This window comes from Fistularia commersonii, chromosome 27, assembly GCF_037954325.1.
Source record: "Fistularia commersonii isolate RoL2024-O1a breed Wild chromosome 27, RoL_Fcom_v1.0, whole genome shotgun sequence".
Lineage (NCBI taxonomy): Eukaryota > Metazoa > Chordata > Actinopteri > Syngnathiformes > Fistulariidae > Fistularia > Fistularia commersonii.
The window spans coordinates 12958971-12981487 of record NC_141310.1 but is presented as its reverse complement, the minus strand read 5'-3'; the positions used below and the strand labels follow the sequence as shown (position 1 = coordinate 12981487).

At 45.2% G+C, this 22517-nt stretch overlaps 1 protein-coding gene across 2 annotated transcripts in view; it reads left to right on the top strand.

Annotated features, from left to right (window-relative positions):
- Positions 1 to 9707: 9707 nt before the first annotated feature.
- The window catches only part of kctd15b (potassium channel tetramerization domain containing 15b), a 37711-nt gene continuing 24901 nt past the window's right edge, over positions 9708 to 22517 (top strand). Inside the window, exons 1-3 of one of the 2 annotated variants that reach the window (XM_086174943.1) lie at positions 9708 to 9896; positions 11905 to 12080; positions 18855 to 18999. In XM_086174943.1, the coding sequence (XP_086031069.1) occupies positions 9888 to 9896; positions 11905 to 12080; positions 18855 to 18999 (330 nt within the window). In that variant the 5' untranslated portion in view covers positions 9708 to 9887. Of the gene's footprint in view, positions 9897 to 10106; positions 12081 to 18854; positions 19000 to 22517 lie in introns of those variants that run through there. The other variant, XM_086174942.1, reaches the window with a different exon arrangement.

Sequence of the window (22517 nt, the reverse complement as noted above, 5' to 3'; positions counted from 1 at the left end):
TAATTGTCATTATAATTATAAAATAATCATTAGCATTATGATGATAATGAGTAATTATTATTATTATAATTATTATAACTCATTAAATTCATGAATAGCAATAATGATTATAATATAACCTGTTGTAACAAAATGTGCAATTAAAGAAAATTAGCATCAGGATTGTAATGATAATTAGATGCAATTGATACAATTAATCACAATTAATTGCGATTTAATTATGATTAAATTTATCAAATCATGCTCTGCATTGGCTTTAAATGACTGCAGGGTTTTTCTTCGTTACCAAAAAAATAAAAAATAAAAATACCACCTGAAGAGGGTGGGGGTGGGGGCTTGGTCTCCATGGCAACAAGAGGAGGGACAACAACAAGGGGACGAACAGGACGACAAGAAACGGACGTCCTCGCCGGGGAAGTCGGTGATTGCATGTTGTGACCATGAAGTGTCATCAGCCGGCAGCCCGAGTCGGTATCACCCCCCCCGCCGCCGCCGCCGCCGCCGCCGCCGCCTCAGGCTGTGACCCCCCAAACCCCCTCCACCCCCCCAAAAAACCCCCCCTCGTCGCCCCGAGGCTCCGGGGGCTTCCTCGGCCCTCGCTGTTGACAAAGGCGGCAAACCCTCCCACCCCCTCTGCAGAAGGCTCCTAGGGCTCCTCAAGAACAACAAAGGAGCGCGGACGCCGTCTCGGGCTCGCCAACATGGCCGCAGACGCCAGGAGGAGGAGGAGGAGGAGGAGGAGGAGGAGGAGGAGGAGGGTTCGCAGAAAAAGAAGAAGAAGAAGAAGAAGAAGAAGAAGGAAAAAAGAAGGGGGGAAAGAAAGGGGCCCCGAAGGGGCGCCGTGCGGGATCACGAGTTCCAAAAACACGAGCCGGGAACGAGGTGTGTATGTGTGTGTGTGTGTGATGACAGCGCGGTGACGGATGATTGCAAATAAAACACACACACACACACACACACACACACACACACACACACACAAGGGTTTTTTGCAGGGGTTGATGCCATGGTGACACAAGCAGTCCTCTAATGAGGACGGCGGGTTCTTCTTTCTCTTTGCAACGCCAGGGCCTTCCCCCGCGGGCACGGGGGAAGCAGGAGGGGGGAGCAGGAGTGTGTGTGTGTGTGTGTGTGTGTGTGTGTGTGTGTGTGTGTGTGAGGGGGGGGTGATGCATACCAGATGTGATCGGAGGCATCACACTGTTCACGTTGTTACTGCTGAGCAAATACAACCAGCAAACCGTCCCCGGTTTGCACGTTCAAGGCGTGACGCTCTGTGTGTGTGTGTGTGTGTGTGTGTGTGTGTGTGTGTCTGGTTGAAGCCAGAAGCAGAATAACACATTTCAGAGGATTTTTTTTTTTTTTTTTTTGTGCTGAAAGTATTTGGGAGTGTAGCTCTGAGCCGGGGTGGAAGGAAGGCGGAGGAGGGAAAAAGACAAAAAAACCCTCTCGTATCTTGACGTTTTTACCGATTTACTCCCCCTCTGCTTCCCCCTCTGCTTCCCCCTCTGCTTCCCCCTCCGCTTCCCCCTCCGTGACTCCACGTTCAACCCCTCGCTCCCCCCTTGTGAACCGGATTCAAAAAAAAAAAAAAAAAAGAAAGAAACCCACAACCCCCAAAACGCGGACTTCTTTTTTCGCTTCCCACGCTTCATCCTGGAGGTCCTGGGTTCAGTTCCCCGCTGGACGGTGGACGGGGTTTATCTCCATCCGTCCGTGCTCTCCACGTCAGAACACCTGGTGGAGGTTCATTGGAGACCCTTCGTCGTCCAGATGTGGGAGTGAGAAGGTGAATGTTGGTCGTCTGGAGTGACACAACCTATTAGACCGGTCTGCTGTAATTACACTGTTCCACCACTAGAGGGCAGCAGAGATGACTTGGGTTTTTTTTTTTTTTGATGGGGGGATTTGCTGTGTCTGTCACCTTTGACCTTCATCCCTCCATCCATCCCTCCATCCATCCATCCATCCATCCATCCATCCATCCATCTTTTCATCCATCCAGCCCTCCTTATATCCTTACATCCATCTCTTATCCATCCACCCATTTACAACTCAACCCATCTATCTATTCACCACTTTATCCATCCATCCATCCATCTATCTATTCACTTCTGTATTCATCTATACATCCATCCATCCATCTACACGTCCATCCTTCTCTATATCTTCCCTCCGTCCCTCCATCCATCCATCCATCCATCTTTTCATCCACCCAGCCATCCATCCTTCCTTATATCCTTACATCCATCTGTCATCCATCCATTTATCTATTCATATTTACATCCATCCATCCATCCATCCATCCATCCATCTATGAATATATATCCATCTATTCATCCCTCCATCCAACCATCTATCTATTCACTTCTTTATCCATCCATCCATCCATCCATCCATCCATCCATCCATCCATCCATCCATCCATCCATCCATCTATGAATATATATCCATCCATCCATCCATCCATCCATCCATCCATCCATCCATCCATCCATCCATCCATCCATCCATCCATCTATCTATTCACTTCTTTATCCATCCATCCATCCATCCATCCATCCATCCATTTATCTATTCATATTTATATCCATACATCCATCTATTCATCTCAACATCCATCCATCCATCTATTAACTTCTTTATCCATCCATCCATCCATCCATCCATCCATCCATCCATCTATGAATATATATCCATCCATCCATCTTTTCATCCACCCAGCCATCCATCCTTCCTTATATCCTTACATCCATCTGTCATCCATCCATTTATCTATTCATATTTACATCCATCCATCCATCCACCCATCCATCTATGAATATATATCCATCTATTCATCCCTCCATCCAACCATCTATCTATTCACTTCTTTATCCATCCATCCATCCATCCATCCATCCATCCATCCATCCATCTATGAATATATATCCATCCATCCATCCATCCATCCATCCATCCATCCATCCATCCATCCATCCATCTATGAATATATATCCATCCATCCATCCATCCATCCATCCATCCATCTATCTATTCACTTCTTTATCCATCCATCCATCCACCCATCCATCCATCCATCCATCCATCCATCCATCTATCTATTCACTTCTTTATCCATCCATCCATCCATCCATCCATCCATCCATCCATCCATTTATCTATTCATATTTATATCCATACATCCATCTATTCATCTCAACATCCATCCATCCATCTATTAACTTCTTTATCCATCCATCCATCCATCCATCCATCCATCTATGAATGTATATCCATCCATCCATCCATCCATCTTTTCATCCACCCAGCCATCCATCCTTCCTTATATCCTTACATCCATCTGTCATCCATCCATTTATCTATTCATATTTACATCCATCCATCTATTCACCTCTTCATCCATCTACTCATCCATCCATCCCTCCATCCATCAGTTTATCTCCTGAGTTCCATGACTTAATGATCTTCTCCCTCTCCCGTGGGTTCCTCTCTTCAGACTCTCCACAGCCAATCATCTGCATCCATCTTCTGTCCTCCATAACCCCCTCTCAGGTCTTCCTCTTCACCTCCCAGATCTCCAGCATCCGTCTTCTGTCCATATCCAAACCACCTCAGCATGATCTGCAGAACATCTTCCACCTCCTCCCTGAGCCTCCAACCTCTGACCTCTGACCTCTGACCTCTGACCTCTGACCTCTGACCTCTGACCTCTGACCTCTGACCTCCTCTGCATCTTCTCTTCGCCGTTTCCAAACCAGACAACGTGGCTGTCCTCCTGCTCTCCTCTGACCCTCCGCAGATGTTCTTCATCCATAAGCTCCGCCTCCTTACCAATGACAGCCAATGACAGGTGGGATCTACTCAAGCTCCGCCCCCGAGTTCATACCCAACCATTTTTTTCTTGAACCTTCATCTGGAGGTTGAGAACTTCATCTCGTTGTCGTTTTCAAGCTCGCCGTCTATTAATAACCCGACGCCATTTTCACCCCGAGGGCATCGGAAATAATGAACGTTAGCGTCGCCGCGGCGCCTCCAGACGCGCAATCACATCAAGCGCCATGTCAAGATGGCGGCGGCGGCGGCGGCGAGGTTCTCCGCGTTCCTTTAGAACTTCCTCCTGCCGCCGGGAGTGGAGGAGGAGGTGGAAGCAGGAGATGATGTGAGAAGGATCTTCGGAGGGATGGCGGGCGCTTCCTGTTTTGGCCCCGCCCCCTTACTGGGAGACTGGCGTCGGCATGGCGACCGTGAGTGGAGAGGGGTTGGAGCATTGGGGAGGTTCCTGGTTCTCTTCATGCTCCATGTTTGGGTTCTCCACCATCTTTCTCCCACCAGGGTTCCAGCTGGATGTTCTTCCATGTTCTCCATCCTGGATCTTCTCCTTGGAGTCTCCATGGCCTCCATGGTTCTCCACGTGTTCTACTGCCTGGGTTCTATCTGTAGGTTCTCCATATGTTCTACTGCCTGGTTCCTCTCCATGTTCTCCACCCTGGATTCTCTCTGAATGGACACTCCATGTTCTCCCTCCTGTGTTTCTCTGTAGGTTCTCCCCATGTTCTCCTGCCTGGTTTCTATCTGAGTGTTCTTCTGTCTGCGTTCTATCTACAAGTTCTCCTGCCTATCTGTTTCTATCTGGATGTTCTCTGCAGATCCTCCTGCCTGGGTTCTCTCCATGTTCTCGATCCTGTTTTATCTCCACGTTCTGGGTCCTATCTGGATGTTCTCACCATGTTCTCCGCCTTGGATCCTCTCAGTGGAGCCTCCATGGACTTCTAGCTGGGTTCTATCTGTATGTTCTCCCCATGTTCTTGCTTCCATAATCTCTTTCCAGGTCTCTCTGAAAGTTCTCTCCACGTTCTCCTGTCTGGGTTCTATCTAGACGTTCTCTCAGGTTCTCCATGAGCCTCCCGGACGTGAAGGACCGAGCGAACGCTTCCACGTCTCTGATTGACAGGTGAGCCGTCCATCTCCACTTCCTGTTCGCTTAATGGTGCCGACGGAGAAGCTCCTCCACCTCACGGCCAGCCGGCTCCTTCTTCTTCTTCTTCTTCCAACTTCACCGCGAGGAAGAGCAGAAGAAAAGAAAACCCACTTCCGTGAGCGACGCTTGAATTCTCCGCTCCACCAGGACGTCCGGATCCCGATACGGATTCGATCTGGTTTTTGGAAAAGCGGGACGAGGAGGGGGTTCGGTTGGAAGCTGATGACCCAGTTCCTCCACGCCGCCGCCGCCGCCGCTCAGACGCCGCGCTAAAATCCATAAATTAAGGAAATTAACCGATGGGGCCCCGGGGCCACTTTGTAAGCTATTTAAATCTTTAAGTTTACAACGCCCCTGCTCGGGCCCCGCGTCCCCGCGCGGATCTGACTCCAGGCTTGTTGCCTTTTAATGGAAGTGGGGAGCAGAAAGGGGGGGTTCGGCTTCCCCTTCAGTTTTGTACCTCTGGAAAACAACAAAACTCTGCCCGCAGGGCGGAGGCGGGGCTCCGAGGCGCGTTTAATTATGAAGACTTGGCCCGCTTTGAGGAAGAAACCCCCCCCCCCCCCACCGCCCTGCGCAAATACTTCACTTCCTGCAGGAGAAAAGTGGCGGTTCTGTCGACGGAGGACGGCGCACAACCCGTTTCAAGTCAGTCAGGGGAGGCAGGAGAGGGCCGTGCCTCACTTGACGATCTTGGAAAGGAGAAAATGGAAAAAAAAACAAATGGAAGTTCTGAGTCATCCTGTCTTGTTGTCGGTGCTGCACAACAAGCCATGATTTTTACACAAAATTTTTCCATGTCATCATATCTATGTGTTGCGCTCGTAGACTCGGACTTGTATGCACTAAACATCTGCTTAGGCTCGCCAGGAGGTGCGGCACAAAATGAAGAGACTGGAACAGTTAACAACTGTATTGACTAAATGAAACGGAACTCTTTATAGCAATAACAGAAATAATTCAGTCCAAAAATAAATCCCAAACAGTACCGCCCCCCCAAAAAAAAATTGTGTATTATCCAATGACTGATTTGAGTCAGTGGGAGTACTCTTGTTTGGTACACCAAGGATACACCCCTTTTTTAACAATGAAGTACTCATTGCATTTACCCATGATGCTATGATTTACAAGCACTCGAATTACTGATAAACTTACTTCTCAGTGTAAAGAAAATATACTGTGTAAATCACACGATAAAATGTACTGTTTTGGTAAAAACAAAGTACTTTGTGAAAACCATGACCACTCGCTAACTGGCTCGATCATACAGGAACCGAAAAGCCCAAATGACGGGGTTCGGTACCCCATACTCCCCTCACAGGGTTGCCCTCAGGACACAGTTGAATGCCTCATATTTTTATATATTTTTACATACCTGTAACTTTATTTTTCTTTCTTTCTTTTGATCTTACCTGTTCTTTTTGTTTTATTTTTCTTATTCGTTATTTTTAATCTAATTTTTACATAGAGCTCTATTCTGATTGATCCTCACTCCGTAGCAGGAGCTGCTTCTTCTAATTCTTCTTCTCTTTTGGGTTTTTCCCATCAGGGGGTCACCGCAGGGAATCAACCTTCCCCATCGAACCCTATTCTCTGGATCCTCCTCTCTCACACCAACTACCTTCATATCCTCTCACACTACGTTCATAAACCTTCTCTGTGGTTTTCCTTGAAACCTCCTGCCTGGCAGCTCCACCTTCAGCAACCTTCTCCTCAGATCTTCACCATGGTTTAGCCATGAACAGAGTGTGCATGTCCAAACCATCTCAGTCATCACTTTGTCTCGGCCATACATGTCCTGCACTCCTGTGCACTCCTATTCCTTTGGGTTTCTCCCCTCAGGGGTCACCACAGGGAATCCACCTTCTCCATCTAACCCTATTCTCTGGATCCTCTTCTCTCACACCAACTACCTTCATATCCTCTCTGACTACGTCTTTTTGGTCTTCCTCTAGACCTCAAATTCCAGCATCCATCCACCAGTATCTTCACTTTCCCTCCTCTGTTCATGACCCAACCTTCTCTCCAAAACATCTAACATGTGCTGTTGCTCTGATGGACTCATTCCTGATCCTCTCCATCCTGGTCACTCCCAAAGAGAACCTCAACATCGTCATCTCTGCAACCTCTAGTTCTGCTTCATGTCTCTTTGTCATTGGAACTGCTTCTGGTCCAAACAGCATCACTGGTCTCACCACTGTCTTGTACACCTTTCCTTTCCTTCTGGCTGAAAGTCTTCTATCTCTCCGTACCCCTGACACTTTTCTCCACCCATTCCAACCTGCTTGAATCCATTTCTTCACCTCTTTTCCACACTCTCCTCCACTCTGGACTGCTGACCCCTAAGTGCCAAACTATGTGCCCAAAGTACCTAAGTCCAACTTCTTGACCTCCTGTAGCCTCACCGTTCCTCGGGTTCCTCTCATTCACACACATATATTCTGTCTTGGTGTCACCAACCTTCATTGCTCTCCTTTCCAGAGCATACCTCCACTTCTCTAGATGTTCCTCAACCCGTTCTCTGCTCTCAACACAGGAGCTGCTTTCAACCAAAAGCAATTTCCCCCTGGGGAATCAATGAAGTATTCCCATTCTGATCCAGGTCGTGGTGAATTCATGTCAAAAATATTTTGTCTTGGACAAGAAATTCACATCCAGTAGCCAAGATAAGAAGATTTTGACAAGTAGAACAAAAACAAAAAATGACTGTAAATTCTGGCATATTAGCCGCTACTTTTTTGACACGTTTTGAGAACTGCGGCTTTTTTCAACAATTTTATAGATTTTTATAGGGTAATCTCAGTAGCTTCCTTCCACAAATACCGTTAATGTTGTTGTTGTTGTTGTTGTTGTTGTTGTTGTTGTTGTTGTTATTATTATTATTGTAATTGTTGTAGGTGTTGTTTTGTTGCTATTATTACTTTTATTATTGTAATTGTTGTAGCTGTTGTTTTGTTGCTATTATTACTATTGTTATTGTTGTTGTTAATGTCGTTCTTGTTTTGTTGCCATTATTATCATTATTATTATTATTGTTGTTGTTGTTGTTGTTGTTGTTTTTGTTGTTGTTGTTGTTGTTGTTGTTGTTGTTGTTGTTGTTGTTAAAATAAACTTTATTGATCCCAATAGGGGAAATTCTTTGTCACAGCAGCATAGCGGTTATGCTATCAATAATTATGAATATAAATATAAATTCGAAAAGAATCAGTGTTGCTTCCTAAGTGGACAATTTGATTTCACACAAATGTGAATGACTTACATTGTGATGTTTAAGTTTTCCCTTGATTTTTTTTGGATCAGTGTATTTTGATGATAATTGATTAAAATTGAAGAAAAAATGAAATATGTTAAAAATATATATAATGTCACCTATGTTACAATTATATTATATTATATTATATTATATTATATTATATTTGTAGTTGCAGTACCGCTTTCTGCCGCTGGTTGGCGCCAAACACCAAGAAAACACGGATGGGCGCGCACAGGGCTCCGAGCCGCATCCATTATACACACTTATTTACCCGCAAATAAAACACACACACACACGCACACACACGCACACACACGGAAATAAATAAATAATCGCCTTCCCGCTCTTTTTTCCTCCTCCTCTTCCTCGTCCCTTCACCTGGCCAATGACCGATTTGTAGTCTTTTCTGATTGAAAAAAGAAGGGAGAAAGAAAGAAAGAAAGAAAGAAAAGAGGGAGCGGGGGAGGAGAAAATAACAATAATCAGCCAGAATCCCATTTTCCAAAAGTCTGGGGGCAGTCTGCTTTCATTTGTGGGGGGGTTTCTGGGGGCAGATATCTCCATCTAAGCCCTGCGCTATAATTGAAATGGCGCATTTGGCCGCGGGCGGGTCGGGAGGGCGCTCCTCTGCGTGCACGCGTGCGTGCGCTTGCGTGAGTGTGCGTGTCCGCAGACGTCATTGGATTTTTTTTTTTTTTTTTTTTTTTTTTTTTAAATGGCCCGCAGGAAATTCGCCGTTACAACTCCAGACATTAGAAGAGGAAGAGGAGGAGGAGGAAGAGGAGCCGCGGAGGGATACGAGAAGACGGATCTCCTCCTCCTCCCAGTCCTGGCTGTCGCTCCTCCACGCACCTATTTCCCCCCGTGGAAGACTCTCGTCAACAAGTTTGGCGCCGCCGACACCGCATCCGCACCACGGCGTTAGGCGAGGAGCGGAACCGGAAACCGCTCGCACGCGCCGGCCGGAAGCGCCCGGCGGACCGTCGCCGACACCGTTACGGTCGCGATCGGACGGCCGGAGGTAGAGGAGGAAGGTGTGTGTGTACCCGGGGGTGGCTTCCGGCGACCTTCTCAACTTCTAAGACAGGAGGAGAGTTGTACGCTCCTCACCGAGAAGAAGGGAAGTTCTATCTGTGCAGTTTGAAAGAAGGGGGGAGGAAAAGGGGGAAGGCGGTTAAAGGGGGTGCTGGTGGAGTGCGGGGTGTAAAGGGGTGGGGGGTGTAAGGGGGTGTGGGGTTGTCACGCTTTTTTTCCCTCCTTCCTTGACAAGATTGCCCGGCCGGGGAAAGTGGACCCTAATTGTAGCCTAATCCCCCTGGCCCAGAGGCACTCCGGCAGCCCGCGGGAGAACCCGCCAACTTCCCCCCTGGGACTCGGAGACGGATTATTTTTTTGTGTCGGGGAGGTGGGGGTCTCCTCTTCACCTTCATCATCTTCATCATCATCACCGTGAGAAACTAACCACGGGGGCAGTTTAGGCAACAACAAGAGGAGAGGAAGGGAAGAAGAGGAGGAGAAGGAGCAGGAGCGCACTTTTCTCTCTCTCTCTCTCTCTCTCTCTCTCTCTCTCTCTCCCTCTCTCTCTCTCTCTCTCTCTCTCCTCCGCCGAGTCCGGCGCATCGCGGAGCGGAAGGAGGAGGTCGTCTCTCACCCATGTTCAAGGTAAGGACGGGTCGAGGCGGCCGGCCGCGGGAGCCTGTGGAGACGCACGCGCACGCGCATACGCTCACTTTTTTTTTTTTAACCCCCCCCCCCCCCCCCCTTCACTTTCGCACCCCCACCCGTGTTGGATCCACGGCTCTTCTCTTTCTATGCGCGTCGGGAAACGTCCGTACCGGAACCGGATACCGGTGTAGTTCCGCACCGGTGTTTTTTTTTTTTTTTTTTTTTTTTTTTTTTGTTGTTGTTGTTGTTGGTGGGGAGAAGAAAACATCTGACTTTTTTTTTTTTTTTTTTTTTTCATTTAATTCCATTTTTTATTCTTCATCCTCATCATCATCATCCTGCGGGAGACCAGACGGCGGTCACGGCGGCGGCGGCGGCGGACGGCTTCTCCCCGGGATTCCCTAAAATGTTTGAAACGGTAGGGCGGCGGAGGGATCGGGCTCCCCCGACCGGCCGACGTCGTGGTTCGGCACCGGACGCCGCCGGTTCTCGCTCCCCGGTCTCCAGACGCGTCCGTTCCGCCGCGCGGACTAGACGCCATATTGAGCGTTCGTCGGAATGAAAGGGGGAGGAAAGAGGAAGAGGGGTGGAGGGGTGGAGGGTCGTGCTTCCCCTTCCTCTTCCTCGCACGTTGTTTATTTGTTTTTGTTTATTTCCGGTTTCCGCGTCCAACTTCCCGCGTGGAGTGATGCCGGGAAAAGACGGGATAAAACCCGGTGTGAACGTGAAATCCCTTCGCCGTGCGTGTGAATCAACGCCAACTCTCCCTCCCCAAGTTCTCCCTCTTTTTTTTCCCCTTCTCTCTTTCTTTCTTTATTTCTTTCTATTCTCTCTCTCTCTTTTCTCCACCCGTGGATTGGGGATGTAATCCGGTCCGATGTAATCCGGTCCGATGTAATCCGGGTTAAGAAGGAGGGGGTGAACATGACACCGCGGTGCGGAGGGATACACCCTGGGAAAAGAGAGGGAGGGAAAGAAAGAAAGAAAGAAAGAAAGAGAGTAAAGAAAAAGAGTCCAGATCACACTCCCGCAGGCGCCGCGACCGGAGGAGCCGGAAGCGGAGATCCCAACATCCGGTTGTTTATTATTATTATTATTTTTAATTTTTTCTCTAAACCAAATTCACTGACGTTACTCCACCTCTAATCTGATTTTATTTATTTTATTTTTTTTTATTTTGAAAAACAAAAAAAAAAAGCCACACACGTCGCTCTGTGTGTGTGAGTGTGTGAGTGTGTGTGTTTCGGAAAGTTAACCAGCTAACTTAAACCGGGGGGAGAGGGTTAAAAAAAAAAAAGGGAAAAAGTTCGTTGTGTTGCGTGTCCGTGCGTGGCAGGAGGGGAACCCACGCCACTCTGCGTGTGCGTGGGAGGAGACAACATTCCCCCCCCACCCACACACACACACACACACTCCCACCCACGCAGCGAATCAAATTATTGGAGGTGGAAGAGGAGGGAGGTCTCCACAATTAAGAAGCGACTCACACACACGCACACACACGCCGCCACACGCACATTGCTAAAAAACCGTGCGCGGTGACGGAAGACAACCGGAAGTCGATGATGTGGCTGTTCGGGACGGTGAGTCACCTGCCGCGCACGCTTTTCTACCTCCTCCATCCACTTTGCATTGATTGTGCAGAAGTTACGTGTGTGTGTGTGCGTGTGCGTGTGTGTGTGAGACCTGGACCTTCATCACCTTCACCATATCTCACACACCTTCTCCTTCTCTAAAAGCCCGCAAACACCGCGTTGTGTTTATTACTATTATTATTTTTAATTATTATTATTATTTCCGGGCTCCTCTCGCGACCGGACAAAAGGCGGATGTAGCGCCCGCGCGGGTGGGATTTCCGCTTCCGTGTGTAGTTCTTAAACATTTTTTTGTAGTTTTCCAACTTTTTTTTTGTTTTCTGGGGGGGGAGTTTTTTTTTTTTTTTTTTTTTTTTTTGGTTTTATCTAAGAACCCAGTCCCCATGGCTGTGCTGTACACCTGCTTGCAGGAGGGGCGCAGCATGTCGCGGCTCTCCCTGACCCGGTCCCCGGTCTCCCCCCTGGCCGCGCAGGGCATCCCCCTGCCGGCGCAGCTCACCAAGGCCAACGCGCCGGTGCACATCGACGTGGGCGGACACATGTACACCAGCAGCCTGGCGACCCTCACCAAGTACCCGGATTCCAGGTAAGGGTGTGTGTGTGTGTGTGTGTGTGTGTGTGTGTTGGGGAGGGGGGGGTTACATCCGAGTGATCAACTGTCACTTTCCAGGTTGATGCTTTGTCTTTGCTTCTGTGAGGGGTTGTGTGTGTGTGTGTGTGTGTGTGTGTGCGTGCAAAGACCCCGCGTACATGTAAATGTTGGGGTGCGTGACGTCAGCATCCACCTTGTCAACAAACCTTTTCTTTATTTCATTAATTGGAATTAAAAAAACGTTTGTTTTTTTATTATTACTATTTTTATTTTGATGATCTTTCTTTACGCCAGTTTCTGCGCAGGCGCATGGTTATCACGTCAAATCGCTCTCGGACATCCGGGTCTTCTTGCCTTTTTTTATTTTATTTTATCATTTTTTTAGACTATCGATTGAAGTGAACGGCGGCAATACGCTTGTGTGTGTGTGTGTGTGTGTGTTGTGTGCTAACGTGTTCCTCCCCTGGGCTTCGCGTGCCGTTCACCGTGACGTCACCGCCGCCTGAGGCTCGTGCGCAACTCCCACGCGGGGCGAGTAATCCCCGGATGTTTGTAATGATAAAAAAAAAATAATAATAATAATAACAATACTAATTGTAATGGTGACGACAATATTACTTTTTTAGCATAATAATAATCTGTGTTTATGTTATGGCGACTTTTTTTTCTCTACGTCACTCGGATGACGTCATGATTCTTTGTTTCGAATTATTCCTAATAAGGGCAGAGGGTTAAAGGGGAGGTTGCAGGGGGTAAATGGGGTAAAAAGTCACAGTGGAGTCACAGAACTGTTTTTAAGAGCTGCAGCACACACAAGGGTAACACACACACACACACACACACACACACACACACACACCAAGGGTGATGCAGAGTTGGTGTGTATGTGTGTGTGTGTGTGTGTGCAGGGGTTCTGCTTTACTGGATGTGCAAAGAGGGGCCCCTGCATGTGCACAGATTAGGATTTAAGATAACTGCCGGGAGCAAAAGCACACACACCTGTGCATCGACACACACACACACACACACACATACATAGTTATGTGTGAGGACCGGAGACAAGAGAAGAAGGGATAAAAGAAGGGGGTGGATGATTACTTCTAATAGATCGGGCCTAAATAATGCACAGGATCCAGAGAAAGTTAGTGTAGTAACTAATGTTCCGGCATCCGTCATGGCGGCGCGGGGCCATTTTCAGGGGCCATGAAACATTGATGTCTCACTCTGCCTCGGAAAAGAAGGACGGTTTCGGCCGTCGCTCCGGCGAAGGAGGAGGGGCAGAAGCTCCCCACGCTTCCCCCCCGGGAGGAAACTATTTCCAAACGACCGCTGGACATTTTTCCTGCTAGACAGCGAGCCGTCGGCGTGGGGATGAAGGGATATTAGTCCTGCCTTCTTCTTCTTCTTTTTTTTTTTTTTTTTTAGTGTCATATTTTCCGAGGAGTCATTTCTAATGGGGGGAGGAGGAGGAGGGGGTTTGGGACAGCTGCTGCTGGAAGTGGAAAAAAAAAAAAATTAATTTAGCTTTTTCAATCCCCGGCTGATTGGTAATTGATTAGGAAGGAAAGAAGGAAATAATCAACTTTTTTTTTAATTTTTATTATGAATATATGGTTATCGGGAATTGAATGAAATGGGAAATATTTATCGACATTTTTGAAAAATCCTGAAATTATGTTTCAATCCCTATTTTTTTTTTTTGTAATTTTTTTTTTTTACAATTTGTCTAATTTCAATTTTTGTTCCAATATTCCAAATAATCCAATATATTAAAAAAAAAAAAGAAATTCAGAGAAAAGGAATCACATGACAATTTGAAAAAGGAACTTAAAAAAATCCAGAAAAATAACAATTATTATGAACAAAAAAAAATTCTGGAATAAAAAAAAAAAAAAAAAAAGAAAAATCCAAACCAAATAAAGATATTGATAAAACTTCAATCAATTCAGCTGATCAAAGATGTTAAAATATGAAATAATCTACGTTCTCCATGTCCGGAGGTCCAGATTCCCAGGGATTAAATGTCGAAAGAAAATCAGCACCCTTAATCTGGAAAGGGTCACAATCCAGATTATTGATCCATAATCCATAATCCAGCAGAGTCCGGTTTTGTTTCTCGTGTTTGGGACGCCGGAGCGACGAAGGAAACTTCCCCGAACTGTCGTGATTGTCTTATTACCTCCGTCATTAATCGGGGCTATTGATCGCGAGCGGACAAGAATTTTTTTTTTCTATTTTTGAGAGAGAGCGGCGCCTCTTTTGTGTTGCCGTGGCAACCGAGAGGACTCGGCGTCCGGAAGCAAGAGGTAACTCGACTGGATTAACTCTCAGATTGATTGATTAGCCGATGGGATGATCGGCAGAGTACTGGTTCATGGTGATTGATAAAGACGGAAATTCTAGAAAAGCCCTCTTCATCCTCCTCCGTCCCTCCCGGCCGTCGATCGATCAATCGATTGATCCGATGTGAAACACGGCCAAGGAAAACGAGTGTCGGTCGATCAGCTGATCTGGCAATCGGTTGATCAATCGCAGGGTTGAACACGGGAGGAACGTCAAAGTGTTTGATTTGAAGTGAGAAAGACGTCACCCCGCAGCTATTGATCACCCTCTCTATCAACTTAATTGATCGGTTGGGCTGTTTATGAAATGCGAGAAAATCGATCAAATCTGCTATTGTTTTTTTTTTTTTTATTAAGCAATAACATTCAGATCAATACAAAAAAAAACACACAGATAACTACAGCAATGTTAATTGATCGGCTGTTATCATCCCGATTGTCGCCATTGATAATTGTAATGATCGGAGGGAAAAAAAATGATGAAAAAATGCTGATTCCTCAGGATAAATTGATGAATTAATTAGCATTTATTAATCATCAGTTCATTGAAATCAACCTAAAAAAAATCACAGATAACGATGAGGGTGTTAATTGATCAGCTGTTACCATCACGCTTGCCGACATTGATTCGTTTTCTGATTGGGAAAAAAAAAAAGACACGAAACAACTGATTCCTCAGGATAAATCGATGAATTAATTAGCATTTATTACATATTTATTAACCATTGATTTATTTCAATCAACAAAAAAAAAAACACTGATATTCACGATGGTGTCCATTGATCGTCCGTTACTGTTCCGATCGTCGACAATGATTAGTTTCCTGATCGGGAAAGAAAAAAGATGTGAAACCGTTGATTCCCTAGGATAAATAGATTTATTAATTAGCATTTATTTATCATCGATTCATTTAAATCAACCCAAAAACATGCGCAGGTAACGATGAGGGTATTAATTGATCAGCCGTTACCGTTCCGATAGTCGACAATGATTAGTTTTCTGATCGGGAAAAAAAAAAAAAGATGTGAAACCGTTGATTCCTCAGGATAAATCGATCGATTGATTAGCATTTATTACACATTTATTAATCATTGCTTAATTTAAATCAACCAAAAAAGGAAAAAACCCGGTAATGTTGATGGTGTCAATTGATCAGCTGTTACAGTCCCGATCGCTACTATTGACAATTTGGACGATTGGGGGGAAAAAAAGATGCAAAATGTTGATTCCTGAGGATAAATAGATTAATTCATTAGCATTTATTAATCATCGATTCATTTAAATCAACCCAAAAACATGCGCAGGTAACGATGAGGGTATTAATTGATCAACTGTTACCGTTCCGATAGTCGACAATGATTAGTTTTCTGATCGGGAGGAAAAAAAAAAACACGCGAAACCGCTGATTCCTCAGGATAAATCGATTGACTAATTAGCATTTATTACACATTTATTACTCATTTATTAATCATTGATTTAAAATTAACGTCCAGCCGACCCCTTTCGCATCCCATAATGATCGATCGGCTCTAACACACACACACACACACACACACACACCCGTCCAAAAGAGCGGCGTTGGGCGTGGAGGGGTTATCATGGGAGGCTGGAGGAGGATGAGGAGCGGCAGGGAAGGAGAGGGAAAAAAGAGTGGAGAGGAAGAGGAGGAAGAGGAGGAGGAGGAGGAGGGTAGAAAAAGAAAAACAGGCAGCATTTTAATTGCTTTTTAAAAAAGTGGAGATGAAAAACAGAGTGGGCCTGGGGGGGCATGGTGAAACTCTAGCTGGAAGAATTGCAAGACCATATGAGAAAGGAACGCCTCGGGCCACTGAGGGAGATGAGTATTGGTTTTTTATAAAGCATTTTGCATCGATTTCCAGAGAGGGGGGGAGGAGGAGGAGGAGAGGGGGGGGGGGAGGAAGGAAAGAAAGAAAGAAAGAAAGAAAGAAAGAAAGAAAGAAAGAAAGAAAGAAAGAAAGAAAGAAAGAAAGAAAGAAAGAAAGAAAGAAAGAAAGAAAGAAAGAAAGAAAGAAAGAAAGAAAGAAAGAAGAGGGAGAGTTGGATCCGCTCGGCCGAGTCAAAGGAACGGGACGAATTTGACAAGATAGCTGGAGTGTGTTGGGTCCCCTGTGTGTGTGTGTGTGTGTGTGTGTGTGTGTGTGTGTGTGTTACCTGACTCAAGCCTTGAAAACACACACTCTCACACATAGTCAGTAGTGTCAAAGCGGAGGATTGGATTTTTTTTTTTTTGTTAATTCAAGTCCAATGTGTGTGTACACACACACACACACACACACGCACGTGCGCACACACACACACATTGATACCTGACACAAGCCTTGAACACACACACGCATACGCACTGATGTCTAACATGGGCCTTGAACGAACACACAAACACACACACACAGGAAAGTAGGTAATAGTAGGATTGGATTTTTGTAAATTCAAGTCCAGTGTGTGTTTCTGTGTGTGTGTGTGTGTGTGTGTGTGTGTGTGTGTGTGTGTTACCTGACTCAAGCCTTGAAAACACACACTCTCACACATAGTCAGTAGTGTCAAAGCGGAGGATTGGATTTTTTTTTTTGTTAATTCAAGTCCAATGTGTGTACACACACACACACACACACACACACACACACACACGTGCGCACACACATTGATACCTGACACAAGCCTTGAACACACACACACGCATACACACTGATGTGTAATATGGGCCTTGAACAAACACTCAAACACACAAACACACACACACAGGCAAGTAGGTAATAGTAGGATTGGATTTTTGTAAATTCAAGTTCAGCGTGTGTGTGTGTGTGTGTGTGTGTGTGTGTGTGTGTGTGTGTGTGTACTTCCCAGATGATTTGAGGTTCCACATGAACAGCGCAGTCTCGTCCTTTTGCTAGTTCGACACCCAGATTATGGGATTACTGGCGTAATTTGGTGCGCGTGACCTCTAATCTGATCGATAAACAGATTATTTTTGGATTTACGGCTGAACCAGATAAACTCAAGCGCCGTCCGGTTGTTAATCTGATAACGGCAGTAAAGGTGAACGTCAACTATTTTAAACAGCACTCATTGATGTATCAGATTATCACGTTCAGATTAAATCTGGTGACGTGTAGAATAATCTAATCCAGGTCATCAAAACCAAGCTTCTCCTGTTAATCCCGTGTTGATACGAAAATCCGGGTCTGAGGAAGGTAAATCCCTGAACCGCCTCCGGAATAATCTGTGAATAATCCGGGATTAATGTTAATCCCGTTCTACTTCCTGTCTGCGATGCACAGGTGGGAAGCAAACAGGAAGTGGGCGTTTGGCGCCTCGTAATCCCGCCCATCACCACTCCGGTCGCGGGATTACCGCTCGCCCGCGGAGAAACGATAACAGCGGAAGCGCTAACCGTGGCGCCGCGGTTAGCATCGTTAGCATCTCAATATTTGTCCCCAGCTCGAGTTTAAAACAAAACCAAAACATACAACTAATTATATTTTCATAAATTATTGAGGCTCCTAATTTGAAAAAACATCATGATGTAATCCCCCGTCACGTCGCTCCCCGTTTCCCTCCTTTTTTTTCCCGCCACCAGAATCAGAACATGAAGATTTTGTTTTTAAATAAAAGTGATCACATGACCGTTTTAAAGATGGCCGCCGCAGAAAGCAGCTATTGTCCCTCGCCAAACAATTGTTATTAATTATTAATGTTATTAGAACAGATTATTAATTTGTTATTAGTTATTTTGTTATTATTTTGCGCATTTTTCCACTGCGTAAATGTACTTTTAATAATAATAATTTCAATTTTTAATCATTTTAACTATTTTGAAAGGTAAAAATAAGCCTTTTCTCAGGACGTGTAGCTTCTGTATCCTGGTCTCTGATTGGCTGAACGACGCTTTGCGGGTTCTCTAGCTTGGTTTGCGGGTTCCACGCGGGTTCCACGTTCCTCCCCGTGGGTTCCACGTTCCTCCTCGGGTTCCACGCCACCCCCGGAATAACAAGCGTAACGTTTCCCGCCGCACATTAGTATGCCGGCCGCCATCTTTCCCCGCCTCAGCTCCATTCCCGGTCTTTTGACAGGTGGAATAATAGAGCTGTAATGCTGCGTTCCTGCCATTAATTTCTGTAACTACGAGCGTGTGTGTGTGTGTGTGTGTGTGTTGTTGTAATCTCGCTGTGAAAAAAAAAAAAAAAAAAAAGAAAGGGGGGGGGGGGGGCACTTCAAACAAGTCTGGGATGGAGGAACGGCGCCTTGAGCCCCTTGTTTCAACCCGGGATGCTAAAGCATTTCAAGCTCACCGCTAATAAAATTGAAAAATAAATGGAGGGTAATTGTTTCATGCATTTGAAGGAAGCCGGCTCATTCTATTATGCGCGCTTGTGTGTGTGTGTGTGTGTGTGCGTGTTTCAATTTCCAGAATCAGCCGGCTGTTCAATGGCACCGAGCCCATCGTGCTGGACAGCTTGAAGCAGCACTACTTCATAGACCGGGACGGCGAGATCTTCCGCTACATCCTCAGCTTCCTCAGGACCAGCAAACTGCTGCTCCCGGACGACTTCAAGGTATGTGCACGTGTGTGTGTGTGTGTGTGTGTGTGTGTGTGTGTGTGTGTGTGTGTGTGTGTGTGTGTGCGTGCGTGCTCCGAGCTCGCCTGGAAAAAGGATGCAACAGCCGTCTGCGCAAAAACACGCCTGTCTAAATCTCTTGGCAAAGCAAAGAGCTGATGTTTACACACACACACACACACACACACACACACACACACACACACACACACACACTCACACACGTTAATTACCAGAGGTTTCTAATTGGAGGGAAAGGGGGGGTAAAAGGAAAGAGAGAGAGAAACATGGAACATTTGGATTGGTGGAGAGGTAAATCTCTGGACGGCTAACTGGAGCATGGCCCTGTGTGTGTGTGTGTGTGTGTGTGTGTGTGTGTGTGTGTGTGTGTGTGTGTGTGTGTGTGTGTGTGTGTGTGTGTGTGTGTGTGTGTGTGTGTGCCAAAGGCCCTGAGCTGTTGTTTTTCCACTCTGAGTGTGCTCCAGAGGTGAGTCCAGGTGAAACAGCTCGAACCTGCGAGCCCCCCCCCCCTCCTGATGGCGAGGGGGGATAAGCTCCGCCCCCACGGCGCCGGGTGGGCGGCCGACAGTCCGGCGTTGGCGTCTGGTCACGTCATCTGATCGCATCGTGGCGCCCTGTTTTGCAGTATTTCCCTGCTGTATTGTAGTATTTCCCTGCTCTTATATAGTATTAGCCCGCAGTTTAGAGTTTTTCTCTGCAGTATTGTAGTATTTCCTTTCTGTTTTGTAGTATTTCCCTGTTGTTTTTATACTTTCTTGCAGTTTTATAGTTTTTTCCCTGCAGTTTTGTAGTATTTCCTTGCAGTTTTGTAGTATTTTCTGCTGTTTGTAGTTTTCCCACTCTGCATGGTAGTATTTTCCTGCTGTTTTATAGCATTTCCCCGCTGTATTGTAGTATTTCCCCACTGTTTTATAGTATTTCCCTGCTGTATTGTAGTATTTCCCCCACTGCATGGTAGTATTTCCCCGCTGTATTGTCGTATTTCCCTGCTGAATTGTACTATTTCCCTCCTGTATTGTAGTATTTCCCCGCTGTATGGTAGTATTTCCCCACTGTTTTGTGGTATTTCCTTTCGGTTTTGTAGTATTTCCTTGCAGGTTTGTAGTATTTTTTGCTGTTTGTAGTTTTCCCCCACTGCATGGTAGTATTTTCCTGCTGTTTTTAACATTTCCCATCTGTATTGTAGTATTTCCCCCACTGTATGGTAGTATTTCCCTGCTGTTTGTAGTTTTCCCCACTGTAAGGTAGTATTTCCCCGCTGTTTTATAGCTTTTCTGCGCTGAATTGTAGTATTTCCCCGCTATATTGTAGTATTTCCCTGCTGTTTTCTAGTATTTCCCTGTTGTATTGTAGTATTTCCTAGATGTTTTACAGTATTTTCCTGCCGTTTTGCAGTATATCCCTGCCATTATGTAGTATTTCCCTGCTTTATTGGATAATTTCCTCACTGTTTTACAGTATATCCCTGCCATTTTGTAGTATTTCCCTGCTATCTGTAGTATCTCAGTAGTACTCTACTGATACCCCCCTTGCACACAAACATGGACGCTTTATGAATTAATGTAAATGTAAAACATTTGCCCGCCGTCTTTCTTCTTCTTCTTTATCTGATTTTAATCGGGGTCCTCGAACGCATCACGGCTTCCAAAATAAAAAAAAAACACATTCGAGATCGCCGCGATCCCGCCGTCGCTCACGTCCTCTTCATTTTCCGTTTATTTATTTCATTCATTTATTTGTTTAATTTTATAATTATTATCTATTTGTTTTTGTTTTATTTTTTTATGTAATCACTTTTACGCTGAAAAGCGGCGAGGAAATTCAAAAGCGGCGAATTGCGTTAGATAAACGTAATGAACCAAAACGAAATGTCAATTAAAAAAAAAATTAATTAGATATGACTGACCGGCGTGGAGAACGATTTTAATTTTAAAACAGAGTTGATATAATTAAAAAAAAAAAAAAAAGAAGAACAAAAAAAAACGCAACAACAAAAAAAACCTGTCGGCAGCGATGCTGCATCTGTGGAAGTTCTATGTGTATAACAGAAGAGAAGGCTACCTTTCAAAATAAAAGCTAATAATTACAATAATAATAATGTAATATTTATTTTATCATTTAATATTTACTCTATTTAATAATAAAAAAAATCAGAAACCGGCTTTTTTCAAATTTGCAATTTGGACCATACATTGTGGGGTGGTCCGACCCAAACCCATTGCTACTTTAATTTGACCTAAAAATAATATTCTATTATATAATTTCTCATTTAATTCTTGGCAGTTTATTACAAGTAAAAAATAGTTTTTACTTTCATTCTTATGTCATTGCGTTCAAATTTATTTTTATTTTTTTTATTTATTTATTTATTTTTTTAAAGTAACTGGTAAAAATATCATTTAGATCGAACATGTTGATGTAACATTCAGGAAACGTTGGAAATTTCAGTATCCCTGTGCATCGCAGTGTGTCGGGATAAACTAGTATCAATGTTTTGGTGCTTTCAGGTACTATTGGGTTTTTTTCAGTATCCTTCCCCATGCATTTAAGTCTGTGTGTGTGTGTGTGTGTGTGTTTCAATGACCACAGTTGTTGACAGATGTAAACAACCCATTTTTAATTTTTTTGGGTTTTTTTTTGGGTCCTGTCAGGACACGCAACTCTTCTCTCCGGCAGGCGCCTGAACGCCTCACCCTTTGCTTCAGCCAATCAAAACGCAGTGCCAACAAAGCCGCAGAATGCGGGGAAAAAAGAGAAACTCTCATGAAGACCGCCAAACAAACAGTTCGCTAACATGCAAGGGACCTTAGCGTCGGCGCTCGCTACGGTCTGGCGGGTCGGTTTAGCTCCAGATTTTTCAGGAAGTTTAAAAGCAAAAAACCTGGTTAATCATCCAAAGAAAAAAACAAGCTAGCCAGCTAGCTGCAAGCTAAAATAGCTTGTGTAACTAGGCTTGGAAAAGACCAAAACTTTAAAATTCAAAAAACCTGACCATGCTAGCGTGCAATTGCTTTTGCCGCTATTAGCTGGTTGATGCTAGGTAAATGATATCCTAGTATTACCATACAAACACTCATCATGCTAACGTGCTTTTGCTGCATCGCCACTATTAGCGGTTACTATGCTACAACTTCCATTCGTGTTTGTTGTCCTGAACCTTTCAAATTCTATTACTTTTCCATACCTCGCTCTCTGATTGGTTCTCTGCTTGCAGAGAGACTTTTTGGCGCCTGCTAGCCGCAGCAAACCGAGCGCTGGGCTAACGAGACCACAATTTATCCTTGCGTCAGATCCTGAAATACAACTTCTGGTTATGGACGATCTCGGTCATCCAAGCGGGAACTCGTTGGTGGATGTCAGGATTTAGCTGCTGCGATTTAGCCGCCGCCGCCGCCACCACCATCCCAGTGGGACCACAGCGATCCGCTCAGGCGGGGTGGTCCAAGGAGCTTCTCGTCCCCCGTGAAGACATTTTTTTTTGTATCGCCAAAACC